The sequence below is a fragment of the Oenanthe melanoleuca genome, chromosome 24 (genome assembly GCF_029582105.1).
Source record: "Oenanthe melanoleuca isolate GR-GAL-2019-014 chromosome 24, OMel1.0, whole genome shotgun sequence".
NCBI classification, from domain to species: Eukaryota; Metazoa; Chordata; class Aves; order Passeriformes; family Muscicapidae; genus Oenanthe; species Oenanthe melanoleuca.
This window is the reverse complement of record NC_079357.1, coordinates 6,746,529-6,762,826: the sequence shown is the minus strand read 5'-3', so window position 1 is coordinate 6,762,826 and position 16,298 is coordinate 6,746,529. Positions and strand designations below refer to the sequence as shown.

The 16,298-nt window shown below is 51.0% G+C and overlaps 1 protein-coding gene across 3 annotated transcripts in view; it reads left to right on the top strand.

The window, feature by feature from the left end:
- Positions 1 to 16,298, top strand: part of LOC130262553 (opioid-binding protein/cell adhesion molecule homolog) — a 297,077-nt gene that overhangs the window by 257,307 nt on the left and 23,472 nt on the right. For all 3 annotated transcript variants that reach the window (XM_056509792.1, XM_056509789.1, XM_056509791.1), the window contains one exon: positions 14,680 to 14,912. In XM_056509792.1, the coding sequence (XP_056365767.1) occupies positions 14,680 to 14,912 (233 nt within the window). The remainder of the gene's footprint in view (positions 1 to 14,679; positions 14,913 to 16,298) is intronic.

Below are 16,298 nucleotides of genomic sequence, written 5' to 3'. Positions count from 1 at the left end.
AGAGCAAAAAAATCCGCCACATAAAGGAGGCAGAAAGCCCCTTGATGGGATGGTTAGAGCTTGAAGTTTCTTTTTTCCTGAGGGCTGCTGTCTCCTCTCCCCAGCTCTCTCTGTAAATCAAACTGCCAGTGTCGGATCGGCGGCTCCGTCTTTCCTGCAGCCGCTTCCCCGAGGCCTCCCCGCGCTCCGAGGGGACATAATCACCACCTAGAACAGCTTGAAGGACACGAGCGCGGGAGCCGAGAGGACGATTTGTAGTGAATAATTTAGTGGATGAATTTAAAGCTTTTGTTCTCGTCGCAAATTACCTGCGAACTGTACGGGAAGGTTTTGATCATACAAATTCACTTTACATCGCCTCTCTCTGCCAACAGACCCACCTACCCGCTTCGCTGGGGTTTGAACCAATGCATTTTTGCCTGCACATTGGTGTATTTTGTGGGTGGGCTGGACCTTTAATTAACCCATCGTTTGGTGCCTGTGGTTTTAATTACCAGCATAGGATTGCCTGTCTGAATTGTGTTGGAGATTGGAGAGTGATGTTTGTAAATAGGAATAATTTGTGAAGTTTGTTTGTGTGTTTGCACAGCCTTCAAAGTGTTTTGCTTTTAGGTGGAAGGAGATGAGGTGGGCAAAGGGCTGGGATGCCCACGCAGGGATGAATGCCAATGTCAGCATCCTGGGATGCACTGCCTGGACACTATGCAGCTGGGGAAGCACCTCTTGTTGGAGAGGGGTTTGTTATAAGGATATTGTAGTGACAAAACAAGGAGAGATGGCTTTAAGCTGACAACAGACAGGATTAGATGGGATATTGGGGGAGAATTCCTCCCTGTGAGGATGGGGATGGCCTGGCACAGGGTGCTAAGAGAAGCTGTGACTGCCTCTGGATCCCTGGAAGTGTCCAAGGCCAGGTTGGACAGGGCTTAGAGCAACCGGGAATAGTGGAAGGTGTCACTGCCCATGGCGTGGGATTGGAATCTTTAAGTCCCTTCCAACACAAATTATTCTATGATTCCCTCTCCCCAGCATCTCTTTCACACCTTTGAGAGACTTTTCCCTGTCTTTGTGCTTGGTGTGGATGGTTGGATCCAAAGCTCTCAACTTCCCCTCTGCTCACTGTCGAGTTTGTTTGGGACTAGGGAATTCAGCAAAGTGCATGTGAAGGAGGCTGCAGCCTGCCCAGAGACAGCCATGTGAAATGAAGCTGTATCACTCTCCGAGATCAAATTATCCTTCTCAGCTTTCGGGGAGAGGACTCCGGCAGCCCCATGCGAGAGCTCACTGCCTCCTCCTCTGCTCAGTTTATATCCTGGTCCCCCGGCAGACTGCAAATGCTCCCTCATCAGGGCCGGCTCTCTGTGCTAATGGCCCTCTATAAATAAGCCCCAGGAACAGCGATAGAGAACAATCATAAAAGGCAGGCGCATAAATTAAAGCCGATGTTATAATAAACTAGACAAGCCCTTCATCGAGGATTTTATGTTTCTCCTTGAGTCGGCAGCTTTGCAAGCAGAAAATGATTTCCGTGTGCCTTGGCCCAGTTCTCTGTCTCTCTGCTCTGTAGGTGCACACGAGTGGGTGGCAGAAATAGCTGGCATCACCATATCCTTTTTTTTTGTTTTGCATTCCGGGTATTAAAGCTGCAGAGATTTCTCAGAACAGCTCTCAGCATTTCCTTAGAGTGGCAACAAGACCGTGGATGTACTGGTGGTGGCTCTGACCACTCCTTGTGGCTATAAATGAAATGCAGTGGCTCTGGATGGCTGGAATTCCCGAGAGCTCAGCCCTGCACCTTCAGAGAAAGGTGGAAGTTGTTGCACTCACCCCAGTGAGCTGCAGTCAAACCTCCTGGAGGGAGATGCTGGTGCACAAAACAGCAGCATCTTGGAATGCATGGTACCTCTGAAAGGCTGCTCCTTCCCCTTTGCCCCGGAGCATCTCCCTGGTTGGAGAAGCACGCACTGGTGGCTGGCACACAGGCTCCGTGCCACGGCTCCTGAGTGCCTCAGGAGTGCTGGATGCACTGCACTGCAACTCCTGCCTCTCCTGCCGAGTTCAGAGCTGTCTCTCCAAATCACATCCTGGATGAGTGAAACCTGGCAGGGTGAGTGGGGGTGGCAGGCAGAGCTGCCTGCTTGCACAGTACAACTTCCCTGCACTGGAGTCTTCTGGGAGATGCAGCAAGTTGTGCCCTGGACATGGAGTAGGTCAGGAAGGAGTCCATCTCCAGTTCTCTGACACACTGTGATGCTACACAGGGGTCTTTGGCAAAGTTCATATCTTGGTCACCAGCTCAGCTTGCTCCCAAGTCCTTTTTGGACACTTTTGGTCTAAGCTGATTACCCTGCAAGTGAAGTGCAAACTGCTGCTCCAGACTCTGAGCTTGCTCTCATCCTGTCCACCCATCCTCTGTGGTCTGTGCAGTGAAATCCAGAGGCAGACAGATGTGTGCTGACAGGGAGATGTCATCCTGTGCCTCTTGCAGGAGACTGTGTGGACAAGGAGGAGAATTCCAGACATCCTTATTTGAGGTTCAGAACAATTTGCAGGCACATTTTCAGCTCTAATTTGGATGTATGCCCAGCCACATGTCCAGCTCCGTGCAAGGAGCTCCCCCCTTGCTGTGCAGAGTTATATCCAACTAGGGCAGCTCAGACACATCCCCTGGGTGCTCAACCAGCTTCTTCCTCTGGAAGTTTGATGGAGCTGCAGCACATCTCGTGCTGGTGTGGGAAGATGACAGCCAGGCAGATTATGTACATGGCGGGGTGGGATGAATAGATGGAGAAGGAGAGGAGGCAGAACACGAGGGATGGAGAGAAACGGTGAGCTGTGGGCTCTGGTTTCTGCTCTGTGTTCCCCTGCACGCTCTGGCCTGAGCTCCCCCTCGTGTTCAGCCGTACATATTTCTCCATGGCTCTCCTGATTCTCCTCTCCCAGTTATTGCAGGGATGTTCCATCTTTCCAGCCACGTTTGCATTGGAGAAGCAGGAGCCCCACTGGGCAGTCCACTGTCTGTTGGCTTAATTTCCCCACAGCCGAGGCATCCCTCTTCTCCCCAGTGTGATTGCAGCACCTCCAGCCTTTCTGAATATTCAGCCCAGAGCCAGATGCTCAGACAAGCTGCATCAAGAGCCAGAGATCCATAGCTTTGATTGTGCAAGGAGAGACGCGTGCCACAGACGTGCCCTGGAGTGTCTCGCTGGGTTCCCTCGAGGGAGAGAGGAGCCGTGCTGTGCCAGTGCAGCATCAGTTCCCTCCAGAGGCTGCCAGGCACTCCCTGCCACTGCCGCCGCTCATCAGCCCCTCGCTGGTCTCGCACAGGGTCGTTTTCTGCTCCATTTCCTCCCCCAGCCTCCGGATTCCCCCTCTAAGCTCTCTGTTTTCTTCTTCATCATCCCGGCTGGGAAAGAATATGACTGCAGCCACAAAGAGCTGAGATCGCAGCTGCCCTCGGGGCTTGTTTGCCCACATCACCTGTCGGATCAGGAGCCTGCGTGTCCTTGGAAAAATATGTATTTCAGGCCGCCGGGGTGCTAATTTGCAAGGCCCATTACTCAAACGAAACATTAAAATGGCCGTCCATAAAGCAGAGCTTTTATCCGTGCCTCCCCCTCGGTCTGTGCTCCCCGCACCAGGTATAGGCTTCCTGTCAAGCCCGAGAGCCAAAAGCAAAGATTTATCGGAAGGTTCCTTGACTCCGACCTGCATTTTAATTATGTCGCCGCCAGCCTGTGCCGAGAATAAACTCGGTGGCTATTGTGTTACCCTCGCTTCTCGTCTCCGGATGAATGCACCAGGAGAGACGCGGGTTTGCGGTGTCCCCAGTGGGGACCCTCTTGTATTCCCACGTCCTTTCCTCCCTGCTCGCCTGCACGGATCAGCAGAGTGGCTGCCTAGTGCTGAAACACTGGTCGGCACGTGAGGTTGGGAGGGAAGGATGCAGGGGATGAGTCCGTGCCTCAGTTTCCCTTCATGCGGGAGCTCTGTCCAGCCTCCCCCAACCACTGCATGTGCAGGGAGTGTGGGAGCTGGTCCTGCCACAGCCACCTCAGTGCTGCCGGGGCAGGAGGCACAGAACAGGGCTTGGAGCAGTGCCGGAGACCAAATTGCTTTTTGGAGAGCTCAATTTCATGCTGGGAGCGGAGCCGTGGCACCGCGGGGAATTGAGGAGCCACGCTTGTCAGGGAGGAGATGCGCTGAACTTCAGAGCTGGCTTGTTTATTTTGCCTATGTATTTATGAGCGGGGGTGTGTATAAATATTGCTGGTCCGTGCCAGACGATGCTGGTGTCGTGCTTCGTGAGGGTGCAAAACTTGACCTGGCACTTCCCGGTGGGAATGATGCATATTTATTAGTGAGGCAATGGGTGGGAACGGCTCCCTCGCTCGCTGGCCTGGCAGACACTGGCTCAGCAGAATGGGGGCTATTATTATTATTATTATTATTATTATTATTATTATTATTATTATTATTATTATTATTATTATTAATAATAATAGTAATAATAATAGTAGTAAACCAAAAGCAGCTCGGCCACCATTGCGTCTCCTATGCTGACTTCATGAGGGAACCAACTTCTCCTGGGGTAGGAGAGAGATTCATGAGAGGATGCACTTGGGAAGCTCCTGGCTGCATACGGATTAACTCTGCAAACTCTGGGTGCCAGAGCACATCCCCTGCCTCAGTTTCTCTATTGATAGCAGTGACATACTGAAGTGACATAAGTCTCAGCCTGGAAGGGGAGTGTGAAATGCACCCTTCATTAATAAGCATAAAGTGCTTTGATATTTTTAGATGGAAGTGCCACCTATTGATATAATATTACTGTACCTCATTTGACTTCTTTTTCGATTGCAAGCCCCCTCTTGATCCCGTTACCTGCAGTAACAGTTATCTGGCTATATTTTATCATCTGAATATTTCAATTAAATTACTTTAAGGGGAAAAAAAAAAGCAGCAGCCTAAGCTGAAGTTGGAAATGATCACTGTATCACTCCAACTTCCCTCCATTCCCAGAAGGTTAATTGAAAGGCAGCCATCTTGGTGACGTTTAGACAAATGAGGATAATTATGTGTTCTCCAGCTCTTTGAGAGGTTAATTGCTTAGATGTACGAAGACTTGAAGAACAAAGAAGGAATAAATCAGAAGCAGGACTATGATCTGATAATGTAATTTGGGATATTCACGTGCAACTCAAACAAATAAACCCCCTAATTGCATGCAGTTGTTCAGCCCCTGGGGTTACCAAGATCAGGCTCCTGGTGCTCAGGGATGCTCGGAGAGGGGATACCAGCAGGAGAGGTCTTCATCTGGCTGGTGCCCAGGAGTGCCTGTTGTCATCTCACACTGACGACAACTTCTTTATCCGGCACTGGAGATGGCTTCTTCATCTTCACGGAGCTGTCACCTGGCTCCTTAGTGCCTGAAGCATCCAACCCTCATCCCAGCAGAGCAGTGGTGGGTGGAAATCACATGGGTCAGGGAGGCGTGGGAGCAGCAAGCAAAGGATTTCCTCTGGTGGGTTATTTTATTTTGCCTAATTGCTGGTGAAATTCCTGCAAATTGGCAATTATATTCCTGAGCTGATGGCTCACCCAGGTCGTTTACAGATCTCGTATTTGGCAGGAGAGCTTTATGGTATTCGCTATGAAATACAGCTTCACTCTCCAGCGGCAGAATTTCCCTCTTTTTTGAGGTTATTAATTCTGTCTGCAAGGATTTTGCACCTATATCTTGTGGCAGCACAATCGTGAAGGTACCTGACTTTTTCCCTTTTAATTCATGCTGATGGACCAGTCTGGGAGTTGGTTTGTCCATCTGTCAGCCCCTTCATCCCTTGGGCTGGGATACAGTAGGCACTGGGAGTGACTTCCAGGTGTGAGGGTGTGCTGGTTTTGCACTGAAGCCAACCCACAGAAGTGATTTTTCTAAGAGGGGTGTGGATGGAGTGAGCTGATTTACACCTCAGCTTTCCCTGCACCGCAGTGAATGGCGTGGTGTGGAGCTGAGACCTTGGAATGTTGGGGCTTTTATGGAAGTCTCAGGGTTGTGTGGAACATCAAGCTGTCCAGCCTGGATCAAATACTGCTTCATTTTCCAGCCATGAGGGTCAGGAAAACAGTGCTTTTTTTCTTCACTGAAAGCTTGAGGGTAAAACATCTTCATCCAGCATCTCTTTCCCCCTCCATTCTGTCTCTGGGGAAGTTGGAATTGATTTCAAATGAGCAAATGCCTCCCCACCCCTAACATGTGAGGAGCCCTGAGCCTCGGCCTCTGAAACACCGGCGAGAGGTTTTTCCATCAATCTGTCTGGAATTGCAGTTTAATTCCCTGCGTTTGCTCTCGTATTGTGCATTAAGATACAGCGAGTTTATCCAGCAGTCCAGCTGTTTTGAAGATAATTACTACAGAACTCAACCTGATGTAAAATAATCCTCCTGGGCAAGCAGCCAAGAGCTTGAGACTTATCCTCCAAAGACTGAAACCTCTCCATTACCCTTAAGAGCCACAGAGATAGTGGTGGGCATCTCATGACAAATATATTTTTGGTGGTAATCAACGGCAGGATGTGAGAAGAGGTTTGGGGAGGGTGGTGTGGCCAGATAGACCCACCAAGAGCTTGAGGCCCATACATGACAGAGACATTGGATGGCTTTCCTATTAAAGGGCCCTACATGCTTTTGTTTCCTCCAGAAATCCTTTTTGTGGTGACAACGCCACCCCCTTACTGCATGGCCACCTTGTCCTGCACTGGGGTGGCTTCAGACCAATTTCCCCTCCTTGCAATGCAGGGATAAGTGTCCAGTGGTTTTGCTCCAGCTTGTTTTGCTCCATCTCCTCTCGTGGATGTGCCTTACTCCACATTTTAATCAGCCTGCCAGCATCCTTTCTTCTTTTGCAACTGTGGGATGCTGCCAGAGCCACGGACACATCCTCCTGGGTTGAAAGTGTCCTCCTTACCCAGCTGAGATAGAGACAGTCACCAGTCCCATCAGGATGGCTGAATCAGAGCGGTCAGAGCCTCATGTTGCCACATGCTAATTACCACCACTTAACTGCATGTCCAGCTGTGACAGCCAAAGTTATCCTTCTCTCTCCCTGCCTGGGTAGATGAATGAAAAAACCTGGCAAAAAAGCAATAGCAAGGAAAAAATCCAACCCTACAACCCTAGCACAGGCGTGGAGAACTTGAGGTTCTCAACTGCTCAGCTCTGCTAAAACTCAGTGTTTTCTTTGCTTCTTTTGATTGAAGAACACTGGAAATCAGCCGGTTGCAGGTGCTGCATTGTGTGAGATTAGCACTGATTTAGGCAGGTGCAGGCGCTGATTGAGCAGGAGGCTCTGCCCCTGCAAGGAGCAGAGGAATCTCCAGGATGTCCCTTAATCAGCACCCTTGAAGGGTGCTGATAGCATTGGTGGTGTCTCTCATTGGGTTTTTCCCTGCCAGGATGTAGGGCAGGGCTGGTCTAGGGACCGGGGAATTTGTCTTTCCTGGTCAGAAAACAGCTGTCTGTCCATAGACAGCTTTCCTAGGACAGGTACTGATACTTTGAAGGTACATGCTGCTGGATGGTGACTGTATTTTTAGAGAGGAGCTGGGAAGATGTCCCAGACTTCTTTCAACCATAGGATATCCAAGTGACCATGGAGAAGTTAGAAATCCGTGCCTGTGTTAGGGAGAAAGTGCAATCATTTAGGTACATTTTGGGCAAGGAAAGATGCTTCTCTGTACTTCTTCCAGTTTCTGTGGTTTTCCTGGTCTGGCTGCCCCTGCTTGGTGCCTTCATTTTCATCTCTGTCTTTGGGAGATGAGGTGTGGCCGCCAGCATCGACTGGCTCTGATGGAAGCATTTACGTGCCACCTGCTCTATAAACATTCCCATTGATCTGCTCTATCCAAAGGCCTTCCGCTTTATTTCTTTTGCTGCCACTTCATATTTCCTTATGAAGATTTCTCCTGAGCTAATAACAGCTGTCGGCTGTTGGGACTTAGGCTAATGCCTTCTGACCTTCCCTAATCACATGGAGGGGAGCATCCTGGCATGTGGGCATGGATATTGATGCACTGTTGTGTCAGAAACAAGGTGGGAGCTGGGAGAAGTGTACCTGAGCACTGGCCTCATCCAGCCCCCCTTCCCCTTGCCATTGATGTTGTCAGTGTGAGGTGTGTCCCCAGAAGCTGTGAGTGAAAGCAATGAGGAGTGAAAGAAGGGCTTTACAAACTGCAGGGAAAGCCTGGCTCGCTTTAACAGAGCTGACTGTTTCTGGATTTGCTCGATGTGGAGCATTAATTCAGAAAATCCCATGAATGGCTTTGGGGAGAAGAAGTGATCCATCAGTGGGGGCACCGTGCAGCAGCTCACCTCACTGGGCATCCCTTCTCTCTTCAAATTATGATTGCTTTTTAAGCCACCTGCAGCACAGCTCTGCCTGTGTCAGCTTTGGCATCACTCTGTGCCACCTGCAGTGGTACCAAGGTCCACCCCTCACTTCAGGGGGCTCAGACCCCCCTCCCTGAATTAATGTCAGCTTGGCAGTGACCTGGCACCAGCCTTTGCATGCCCTGGGCTGTCACAGAGGCCACCTAAAGCCTTGCAAATGTTGGGTGCAGAGCAGCCAGTGTCTGGTGTGATATGGACCCCTCAGGGACTGCGGAGTGAGCATTGTCTTGACTTCTGATGCCTCGCGCAGACGGCTCCCGCCCTCCTCATCATCTTGTTATCATTCTAATGTCTGGGAGCTGCAGTCATGGACCAAAACACCATTAAACTATCTGAAATGGAGCAACTCGACAGCCTCTGCCCTCACAGCCTTATTATCTTTGCAGATGGATATTTTATATTTAGCAGCCACTAATGTATCAATTTGGGCTTTGATTTTTCATGGGGAGCAGCTTCTATTCTGGTACCTGCTGGTGGGCAAACTGCCGCAGCAGGGGAACCACCAGGGATGAACCCTCCCTTGGCAAGCCCCAAGCCTCTGGAGAGTGCAGAAGGGTCCCACAGCCCTTGGGGAGCTTCGGGTAGAGGATTGTTGGCAGGGAACAGGTTTTCCAGTGGCCTGGAGTGTGTTTGAACAGCACTGGGAACACTTGGGGAATCAGAGCAGTAGCAGTGGGGCCAGGCAGTTAATTAAACTTGCAGAGTGAGAGCCAGTTGTATGTGGCTTTGTGGAAGGCAGTGGCTGAGTGGTGTATGGTGGGGAAGAAGGAGTGTTACAGAGAAAAGGAGAACTGTTTGGGCTGGCTGAGCTCATGTACATCCCATGCTCGTTTGCCCACAGGGGGTGTGGGTGTGGTGATGGATCGGGCTTTCTGAGTGGTTGCTGAAGGCTGAATGGGAGGTGGTAGTGCTGGGTCACACCATGTGGTGCATGCCTCTGTCCTCAGGGTGCTGGGATGGTGTAGGGATGGCGTGGAGCTGTGCCCCCTGTCCTTGGAGTGCTGGGATGATGTGGGGATGGCATGGAGCTCTGCCCTCTGTCCTCGGGGTACTGGGGTGGTGTGGGCATTGTGTGGAGCTGTGCCCCCTGTCCTGGGGGTGCTGGGATGAAGTGGAGCTGTGCCCTCTGTCCTCGGGGTTCTAGGGTGGTGTGGGGATGGCATAGAGCTGTGTCCTCTGTCCTTGGGATGCTGGGATGGAGTGAAGCTGTGCTTCCTGTCCTTGGGGAACTGGGATGATGTGGGGATGGCATGGAGCTGTGCCCTCTGTCTTTAGGGTGCTGGGATAACCTGGGGATGGTGTGGAGCTGTGCCCCCCTGTCCTTGGGGTGCTGGGATGGCGTGGGGATGGCGTGGAGCTCTGCACTCCACATCCAGCCACCAGGATAGTTGGGAGAGAGGGGAGAAGGGACACTGCAGGTGCCTCAGAGAGGAGACAGAGTGCCAGTGGACATGACCATGACAAAAGACAAAGTGCCTCATGCCCTCCACCCCCAGAATAAACAACATGGAAGGCAGTGATGGAAGCTCAGGTGGCACAGTCCTGCCCTCAGGGGCTACCGTGTGAGTCCTGCCGTCACATGGCGCAGATGGCATTGTCCCTGCAGATAATGTGGCGAGTTGCATTGTAGGGAGAGGATTAGAGGAGCTGCTATGTTTTGATGGCCTGCTTCTCATTTGCATCTTGAACGAAGTGGGAGCACAGCCAGGTTCTTTTCTTTTGTGTTTACTTCTGAGGAAATGTGTTTATTTCCGATGATTACAAATAAATCTCCTCTGCCCTTGCTCCAGCCGCCCAGGATAAAAAGCATCCTGTGCCTCTCAACGGTGTAGCCAGGGTGAATGTTGGAAGTGCAGAAGAAATCCCATTAGGAGTCTCTGGCAAATGTAATTAAGAATTCTTCCCAAAGACAAAGGTGTTTGTTCTGCCCCTGTGACAGGTATTTTTGGTTGGAGGCTTTCCTGGGTGAAGCATCACCCGGTCGCTGTCGAGGGGCTTCGCTCCCGATCTGGGTGAGCTATTTTAGCCGCTGAAAACTGGGTCAGCTGGCAAGTTTGCAACTGGTTTTGGCATCTCCATTTGTCATCCTGATGAGACATGTTGCGTACAGGAGAGAGAAGCAGTTTGGGGTTGAAGGTCCATTGAGGAGTTTAAAAGTAGAGCACTGTTGGTTTGAACAAGGAGACAGGAGAGGTTTGAATCCTAGAATCATCAAATATCCTTGGCTGGAAGGGACACACAAGGATCATCAAGTCCATGTCCTGGCTTTGCAATGGACAACCCCAAAAATTTCACCATGTGTCCAAACAGGTTTGGACAACAAATTTGGGTTGATCCATCCCCCTGGTGTCTTGGCAAAGACAGAGACCGGTGATCTCGGCTCTTCAGGTACAAACATGTCCCCTGGATTTCGTAGGATGTGCATCAAGGTTTTGGGGCTCTGTGCATCCCATTCCTCAGAATATTTTGTGCCCATGGAGAGGGTTTTGCAAGACATCCTGTATGCTTCCATCTCTGTGTGCTGTTTATCCCTCCACATTACTACCAGAAAACCTGTGCTGACCCTGGACACAGTATTTCCCTCCCCTGGTAGAGGTGTTGAGGGCAGTCCCAGGCTTCTCCCTCATGTTCAACCAAGTCAGCAGTGCAGGAAAGGTCTGTGACGTGGCCAGAGAAGGCAGGAGATGAAGGTGGAGGGTGTTGTACTCAACCTAGATGTAGGAGAGGCACTGTCAGTGTCATTGATGGGGCTGGGAAGTAGCCTGCTGTGGGAGCCAAGAAGGGTCTCTCCTAATAGGTGCAGGAGGAGAGAGACAGGCACTGTGTGCGGCTGAACACAAAGAGCATGTCAGTGGAGCTATCTGTATTGTTGACAGTAAGTGAAATAATTCCACAGCAAACTTCAAAATTAGCATTTAAGAATGAGGAATGGGGGCAATTAGAGGGGAAGCAGCACAGCGCTGGTGCCCCCAGCTCCCACCCTCATGCATCTTCTCACGCTGCTGCTTTCAGGTTCATCACCCTCATCTCTGGTGGAGCACTGGGATCCCTACAGCAGCTCTTGTCCTCCTGCAGAGTCACAGGATCAATGTGGGTCTCAGGAGATGAAGCCACGTGTATCATTGTAAACACTGTGGGGGACAGGGCTCCAGCAAAGCCTGGCATCTAAAGCTCCCCAGCCACTCTGGAGGAGAGCAGCAGTGGTTGGAGGCAGCTGAAGGTTACAGATGGTGGAAAGTCTCTGCTCAAAGGCAAGGAGGGTGTAAGTGGGATGCAGAGATAGAGGAGAGGATGGGACGGGTCACGTTGCACAAAGAAGGGATGTGTGGGGGAGGTGGGATGCAGTGTAAGCTGGGGGCTGATGATATCATTCCCGAGATATTCCCCCTGCCTTGCTGATGTGCTTTTTCCAGGTGAACTGCAGAGCCAGGATAAGTTTATTTCCCTCCCATGTGACAGACGCTTTATTGTCTTTTGTCCCTTCTGGACTCGTAAGGCAGTTTCTGGAGATGGATACGGTGCCTTCAGGAAACTGTTAATGGGAGTTTGTCTTTGGTTTTAATTAGATCCCTTCAAGGGAAAACCTCCTGGCCTGCTTTATTATCCAGCTTTGTCAGAGCTTGTCTGCTTTATCTAAACACTTTGCAGAAGTCTCTTTACCTGTTTGCTTACTGGAGACATTATCATAATCCTGGTCAATTGGAAATGGGGAGCAAAGAGGCTCAGCAGACAAGCAAGTGCTGTCAGCTTAGCAGCTAATGGAGATCACTTTCCCAGACAGGTAAAGAAGCAGATGAGGTGCTCCTTGTGCCAGGGTATCTGTTGGCATTCTCTTTGTAGTGCCAGTTGCCTGGGCATGAAAACTGGTGGTGGGAAGGTGAGGTTAGCTGAAAAGGTGCCTCCAGGAATGCCATGTGCTCTGTGCCAGCTGATGGATGGGGCTTTTTTGCTGGTGATGGTTCTTACATGATCTGAGGTGGTGCAGGAGGGCTGATTTTTTTAAGGAGAGTGGTTGATCTGGTTGTCTGTAGCTGCAGGGAACAGTCTGGACTCCTGTGGAGAGGAGCATGATGCTGCACAAAGCCGAAGGGTCTTGGTCCTAAATTAGCTATTTAGTGGCAGTTACTGAAGAGTGGGCTGGAGGGATGGTGGGAAGGAGGAGCCTTTGCCTCCTTGCTCTTGGCATGGGTTTGTTACACAGGTCTCATTCCAAGTAGTTTTGTGGGCAGTACTACTCACCAGCACCACGGACAAGGGAGGGTGATGCTGTCCTTGCCCTCCCTCCTGTGAGAGCCTCCACCTGGGGCATCCCTGGGTGCTTGTGCAGGTGCAGCTCTGAGCTGTAAATGCAGAATGAACCACACCCCAGTTCTCAGGTGTCCTGGACCAGCCCCAGATACCCTCAGGAAGCACATGCCATATGCATCAGCCAAAGCTGGGCGGCAACATTTGAGCGTACTCAGCGCCAGCACGAGCGTCTCATCGCTGTCACTTCAAACCCGAGTCCTTGTGCTTCACCCCTAATGAGGGGACCCGAGAGTACCTCGCAGGGCTGTAGTCTGGATATTTATATGAGCGCAGACATGCAAGTTGTCTGTTTTACATATTGCTGCCCTGATTTTTCAGTGCACGCAATGAATAATTTACAGAAGCCGTGTGTAAGTATCTCTTTATTATTCATTATAATGAAGTGAGACAGCAGTAATAGTCCACTAGACTGGAATCCCCCAGGGCCGAACTTAACTCGGCTGTGCTTAGCTCTCCCCCAGTTAATTTGAAGGAAGAGAGGGCTCGGCTTCCCGACAAGGACAATGCTGTCTGCCGGCACGAGGCTGCCTTGGTCCGGCAGAGCCGAGCTGGCACCAGGGCATGTCTGACACCAGGCAGGCTCCCCTCGTGCTGGCGGTGCCGTGGCAGGTGTGGAGGACCATCCGTCTTTCCTGGCGTCCGTACGTGATGTGGCTGGCAGAGACGTACAGCTCCTGCAAGGGGAAAATTACTTGTTTGCAGCAGAATATATGGCTCATTCCTCTGAACCGAGCACCCGGGGGGACCCTCAAACATGCCAAGTATCGCCCCTTCCCTGCGCCCGATTAATAATCTCGATCGAGGTGACGCTCTGCAATCTCAGCAAGGGAGGCATATAACACCCTCGGAGCCTGAGCAGGAGAGGCACTGCAATGGGAACGAGGATGGGAACAGCCTCCCAGCCCCTCTGAATTTACAGGCGTGTGGAGAGGGACTCACATGAGTTTCTTGATTGACTGTAGGTGCCTTTTCCTATGATCCTGGCTGCACAAAGCAGGTCTGCCACTGCCTGCACCAGCTCACGTCTAGCTTGATTTTCCTGTTTTTTTTTTCATGCCAAGAGAAAGCTTCCCTAGCTTGGTCCTCAGGTGGCCAAGGTGAAGCTCCCAAGAGATGCTGGGCTCTTAATTTAACCAAATGCTCAGAGCTTTTGCTGCAGATACCATGGTGGCAGCAGAGATGGCCAGAAGTAAATAGATGGAGAAGAATCTATCGAAGAGCATGAAAAAGCCATGTTTTCCAGGAACATTTTAATTCCCTTCCCCCCCATCCCATTCTTTGCCAAGTGTAACTCAGCGCTGTGGACCGGAGCTGCTGAGCTCCTGCACGTCTCAGAGTGGGGAGGGTGGGAGCCAGGCAGGAAATAAATAATGGAAACGACCGTGTTGTGTTTTCAAGGCACTTGTAGGATTTACAGCTGCTTATCCAAATGTTCCCTTCCCTTCCCTGTGTGCTGGCTTGGCTGTCTCCGGCTGTTTCTCTTCTTCCCCTCGCCCTGTGCATGTGCTGTGGCCCCTGTCCCCAGCAGTGGGGGTGTTTATCACCCCAGGGATGGCTCGAGGGCCATGCCGACAAGCTGAACTGTCAGCACATTTTACAGCTTCATCTGGAATTCTCAGTGCACAGCGAAGGCAAGGGGGGCTGTGGAGGTGGGAGAGAGGGGGAATAGAGATGGTTTGCCTGGCTTGCAGAGGTCAAACAATGGGAATTTTGTCTGTGGTTCCCCAGTTGTGCGTAAAAGAAAAGGGAGGTTTTATTTCTGGTGAACCCACTGTTTATATGAAATCTCACGTGGGGAATGTGGAAGCAGGGAGCACAGCCACGGCATGCAGCATCTCCATCCTGCTCCTGTCCCTTTTTGGGACCTGGGATGCTCTGCGTGTGTCCTGTTCCAGCTTGTGACCCTCTGTGTGTCCCCTCCAGGTGTACTGTGGATGACCGGGTCACGCGGGTAGCATGGCTGAACCGCAGCACCATCCTGTATGCCGGCAATGACAAGTGGTCTATAGACAACCGTGTGGTCATCCTGTCCAACACCAAGACCCAGTACAGCATCAAGATACACAACGTGGACATATACGATGAGGGCCCCTACACCTGCTCCGTGCAGACAGACAATCACCCCAAGACTTCACGCGTCCATCTCATCGTGCAAGGTAGGTCTGAACATGCCTCATGCTGTTGCTGGATGGTTTGATCTGGAAGGCTGCCTGGGCTTGGAAAGGGTTGGGAGGCCCTCTTGGTAGTGGAGTTGGAGTTGGAGTTTCTTCAGAGATTGCATGGCATGGGAACAGTGATGTGGGCAAGTGCCCACCGTGCCAGGGAGGAGATGAATGTGCATTGTCTCAGCCCTGCCGTGTTGTATAGTCATCACATGGGGCAGAGGACACCTGAGAACTGGCAATGGGGCTGCTGAGCTCTTTATTCGCCCTTTGCCCGTCCCCTGCTGTGAATTTGACCTGTCTCCACTCCTTGGAACCATGATGCTCAGCTTGCTCCAACAGGGATTCAATAGTAAGGTGCTCAAGCACACATTCAAAGATGCTTCAGGAGAGCCAAAAGCTATGTACCACCAGGCACAGAGGAGGAGCAGATCCCAACAGCACAAGGCTCCATGGGTTTGGGAGAGGGGTCATAGTCACTGTGGGCCATGAAGGGCTCTTGGCACAGGGCTTCATAGGCAAGTGCATTAATATGGCAGATGCTGTTGGGCTGCAAAACAATGTCCTGAGGCTGTTCTGATGGGGGGATCCAGGTGCTGGCAAATCAGAGGGGCCAGTAACACCCCGATGGGTGCTGCCTCTGGATTCTTGTGGCGTTGCACTAGCTACTGGCTTTTGTCCGGTCTCTAGATTAATTTTTCAGAGTTAGTGTTAGTTCAGGTTAGATAAAGATAATGAAAGTTTCCTAATCCTCTTAAAGAAGATTTATTTGGCTGAGTAGAAAGCTCTTGGAATACAATAAAGCGTGTATAAAACCAGGACCTAATCTTTCCTTTAATTTCAAACAGCTGATGGGTATTGATTTTGCAATGAGCAAATCTGAAAACTTTCTCAACCTCGACACATCTCTGAGAAGCCCCCAACAGAGTTATGTATGTATTTATGTACCCTTTTCATTGGCTAGAGGCAGGGGTTGATTGTGGGTACCTATCCAACAGGTTTTCCTGCCTGGTGGTTGTGGGAGTGTATTGGGAAGCCCCAGATTGTGTGCACCAGGCTGTGGTGAAGAAGGGGAGTGCTCACCTCGGGAGGAGGGGAGCAGAGATGCACTGGAAGCATCCCTCCATCCCCTTGTTCAGAGCTGTCCCTTTCCTCCTTTTTGAGTTGTGTGCGAGCTGTCCATCTTCGAGCTTTAATCTGTTTATCCTGTCTGCTCTCTAATCATTCTAATCCATCCAGTCAACACCGGTGAAGTATCTGAGTGCTTCGCACCTAATGAAATCAGGTGAACTGGCTGCGATGCTCAGCACCCGCTGCTCTCACTCCTTTTTCAGGGTGATGCAGACACTTGCCAGGCATGGGCAGGTGGAGGTGACAAAG